General features: G+C 50.1%; 1 protein-coding gene across 1 annotated transcript in view; it reads left to right on the forward strand.

The window, feature by feature from the left end:
* LRRC52 (leucine rich repeat containing 52) overlaps nucleotides 1-3306 on the forward strand; it is a 5283-nt gene extending 1977 nt beyond the window's left edge. Inside the window, exon 2 of the mRNA XM_008942315.1 lies at nucleotides 3041-3306. Coding sequence (XP_008940563.1) covers nucleotides 3041-3306 — 266 coding nt within the window. The remainder of the gene's footprint in view (nucleotides 1-3040) is intronic.
* Nucleotides 3307-3960: the final 654 nt, after the last annotated feature.

A 3960-nucleotide genomic window follows, 5' to 3' on the forward strand; every position in this document is an offset into this window, starting at 1 on the left:
ACGAGCACCACAGCTGTTGTGCTAAGACAGATAAAAATGACAAATCTTGCCACCTCCAGCTGTCGCCATGCTCCTGGCCCTCAGAGCAGGTACATTTGACTGATCATCTGTAGCAGACTGTGACCCCACGCTCACAAGTCAGTGAAAGACCCTTCAGAGTTTCCATGGGAGCTATGGGTTGGGTTCTAGATGAAATTTGATTGATCCAGTGAAACAGAACACAAGCTGTGCTCAGAAAAGTGTCTGTTTGCTTATGGCTGGGAGGCTCCGCATGTTCCCACTCTTCCTGCAGCACCCCAGAGCAAATTAGGTCTCTTTTATTTTAAGTTTTCCAAAATAAGAAATGTACATGCAATGCAGGTGTGAGCACCAAGTCCCACGGGCTGCAGCAGCACAGTGCAGCTTGCTTCTCAATAAAAAACATCTGTTGAAAACAGGGTCTCCAAGACTTCTTTCCTTACATCACCTGGGATGCCAAAATCAGCGGCTTCCCATCATATTGAAAGATTCTACAACTGGGCCATGGACACTGAGTGTTCACAAGGCAGGGTAAAACCAGTTCCCTTTCCCAGAAGAACCCTGGTCCCACGGGCAGTGCTTTGCTCTGCAGCTGCAGCACACAAACTCAGTTTTACCAAACTGAGAAAGAACAGAGCCCAGCATACCACCACAGAACGCTTGATTTTCAGTAATGCAGGACGCTGTGGTGAAAGCGCAAAAGAGGAACTGTTTGAAAAGCCTGTCCATCGAGTAAGAGAGGGCCACAAAAGAGCCCAGGGGGAGAAAAGGGAAGGGCAAATGGAAGCTGGTGTTTGGACAGAACTGAACTAAGGACATCTCTGTGTCTTATTAGAAGTAGTAAGCTCCCTATAGACTGTAAAGTTTCTTATTTTCCTCGTACTGGTTACAGGCAGTTATGGAACAGTGTAAAAAAAGTACTGTTCTTATCAGTAAGACTGCAGATAACACACTGAACCCTGTAACAGGAGGATAAAGCTCACTCCAGTCAGTTTGGGAGGGTAGGAGAAGGGAAAGGAGTGGAGTGGCAGCAAAGAGTGGAAGTAGGAGTATGGATCACTGTGCCGTGCCCTGGAAAATGGGAAAGCCAAAGAAACCTGGGAGCTCCCAGAGTTCTGCTCCACTTCCCTGTTCTGTTGGGCTTTGCTGTGTGCTGGTGAGGAGCTGTGGGCGAGCCTGCAGGAGGCCGTGCACCTCCCAGGCCTGGTGTGAGGCTCTGCAAGGGCTGCACACAGAGCTCCAGCTCCAGCACCAGCACCGGCACCCGCCTGCCCCCGGGCAGCTCCTGCCTCAGCGGGACCAGGGGCCTTGAACTGAGGGCTGTGACAGGAGCCGACAGCTCCAGTGCAGAGGGATCTTGGGACAGAGCCCTGAAATCTGCTGCAAGCAGGTTCCCATCCTGGGCTTCAAAAAGCTGCTGCCACTTCACAGAGCACCTTTGCAGCAGTGTTTTATGCTCAGCTGGACCTGTACCATCTAGGAGCTGACACAGAGTTGCCCAAGTCTAGATGTATTTGAGTGATAGAGAGATAAAAGCTCTCCAGTTATACTCAGGACAATGAGAGATATCAGCATGAACTGCAGCTGTAATATATGATAAAATATAATGTAATGTAATATAATATAAATCCCCTGTAGCTTGTTCCCCTCTAGTGCTGCCTTTCCCTTTCCCAGCAATGAAAGGTCTCCTGAGGTGCATTAAAGAGAGTATGGCCAGCAGGTTGAGGGAGGTCCTCCTCCCCCTCTACTCTGCCTTAGTGAGGCCACATCTGGAGTGCTCTGTCCAGTTCTGGGCTCCCCAGTTCAAGAGAGACAAGGAATTACCAGAGTCCAACAGAGGGCTACAAAAATGATTAAGGGACTGGAACATCTCTCTTACAAGGAAAGGCTGAGAGCTGTGGGGCTGTTTAGCCTGGAGAAAAGCAGACTGAGAGGGGATCTTATCAATGCTTGTCAATATCTAAAGGGTGAGGGTCAAGAAGATGGGGCCAGGTGCTTTTCAGAGGCACCCAGCAACAGGACAAGGGATTACAGGCTCAAACTGGAACACAGGAGGTTCCATTTAAACATGAGGAAAAACTTCTTCATTTGATGGTGCCAGTGCCCTGGAACAGGCTGCCCAGAGAGGCTGGGGAGTCTTTTTCTCTGGAGAGATTCAAAACCCACCTGGATGCGATCCTGGACAACCTGCTCTGGGTGGCCCTGCAGGAGCAGGGAGGTTGGACTAGATGACTTCCATGTTTCCCTTCCAACCCTTAACAGTCCATGATTCCCTCAGGCCCATCCATCCAGTGCATCAAGCAGTGACCAGCCTGTGTCTGGCACACTGCTGTGTCTGGCCCCGACAGTTCAAAACCTGCAGGGGACAGTGAGGGCCCTGGATGAGGGCACACTGTGCTCTACAGACACTACGAGGAGACACAGCTTTTACCACACGCAGCCTTTGCTAGCTTCAGAGGGAAAAGCCAGCATCGGTTTTATCACCATGTATGTTGCAATGTGACAGGCTAGTGGCCTTATTTCAGTGGAAATGAATCACTGAGGAGGTTCTTCTTCCTCTCTCACAGAGGCTGTGCCCAGCTGCAAACCACCCTCCTTGTCAAATGTGCCCAAGCCTCATTATTCCAGCATAATTCAGGCTCTATCACTTCAGACAGTGTCTGAGATGAAAAAAAACAACCCACAAGTGCTCTTGTATTAAAATAAAGGTGCTCCATCAGCAGCGATGTACAATGCAGGGACAGCAGTTTGACACAGTGGCATAACCCCACAGATGGTATTTTCTGATGGAGGCAACACCACAGAAATCATCCTGGCAACCTGGCAGCTGTGGATGGTGATGGTTTGGTGAAGGTTTGGCAATGGTTTGCCTGTCCTAAGCCAGGGAGTGACAGGGGTGTGAAGTCTGCAGACGTCTTTTAGGAGTTTAGCAAACTCCTCCATCATTTTTCTGGCAGGACCCCTGTTAATGAATGCTTAAGACACAGGCAAGAGAGCCTTGCTTCTGCTTTTCCCTCCGCAGACGCTGAGAACATCACCTGCCACAGCCCAGAGGGCCTGCGGGCCCTGGAGGTGCCTGCGGTGGAGGCACAGCTCCGCCTCAGCTGCCTGACCCAGCTGCACAAGCAAGACTACATCTTCCTGTGTCTCATTGGCTTCTGCATATTCTTTGCTGGCACCGTGGCGGCCTGGCTGGCTGGCATCTGTGCTGTCATCTACGAATTCCACACTTCAAAGAAGGAGGAGGAGGAGGAGGAGGAAGAGGAGGAGGAAGACACGGTCTCTTAGGATCAGCCTTACAAATCCTTCAGAACAGCTGTTGTGGGAACTGAAGGCAGGCACTTCCTGCCCCATTTCCCACGTTATGTCACATCCTAGATGCTATTTTTTTTTTTTTGAAGTGCAATAAAACTGTAAGAGAAGAAAATCTTTGTGCTCCAGTTTCATTCACTGTGTTGCCTCCACTTGTCTTCTTCCACAGGGACTCAGGGCATTGGCAAAATATTTGTTTGGAAGGGGCATGATTGGAATGCACAGTGCCAGGCATTTACATTCCCGCTTTACCATGGACCACAGAAAAGCAGGGTCATAGGGTCTGCCTTGAAGAGGTACAATCTGAAATATGGGAAAGGCCCCAGCTCTGTGCTGTAGCCAGGGAGCTCACCAAGCCCTTTTAGGCCAGAAAGCCCAGCAGAGCTTAATGGGACTAGACTAATTAGCTCAGTGGATACTCTGGGAGTCCAAAAACTTTCTGCTGTGGAAGGCAGGTATGTGAGCAAAGATATCAAACCCAGGACTTCAGAGGCCTGGGATCCCTCTGAGTTCTGCTTTTTTCCCCATTACACCAGCAACAGCAGAAGACCCCATCTGTCCCCTGCAGCTGGAGCCCCTGTACCTCCACCGGCTTATGAACATTTACAGAACATGTACAGAACTGGAAAC

The sequence above is a fragment of the Merops nubicus genome, unplaced genomic scaffold (assembly GCF_000691845.1).
Source record: "Merops nubicus isolate BGI_N331 unplaced genomic scaffold, ASM69184v1 scaffold22066, whole genome shotgun sequence".
Taxonomy (NCBI): Eukaryota; Metazoa; Chordata; class Aves; order Coraciiformes; family Meropidae; genus Merops; species Merops nubicus.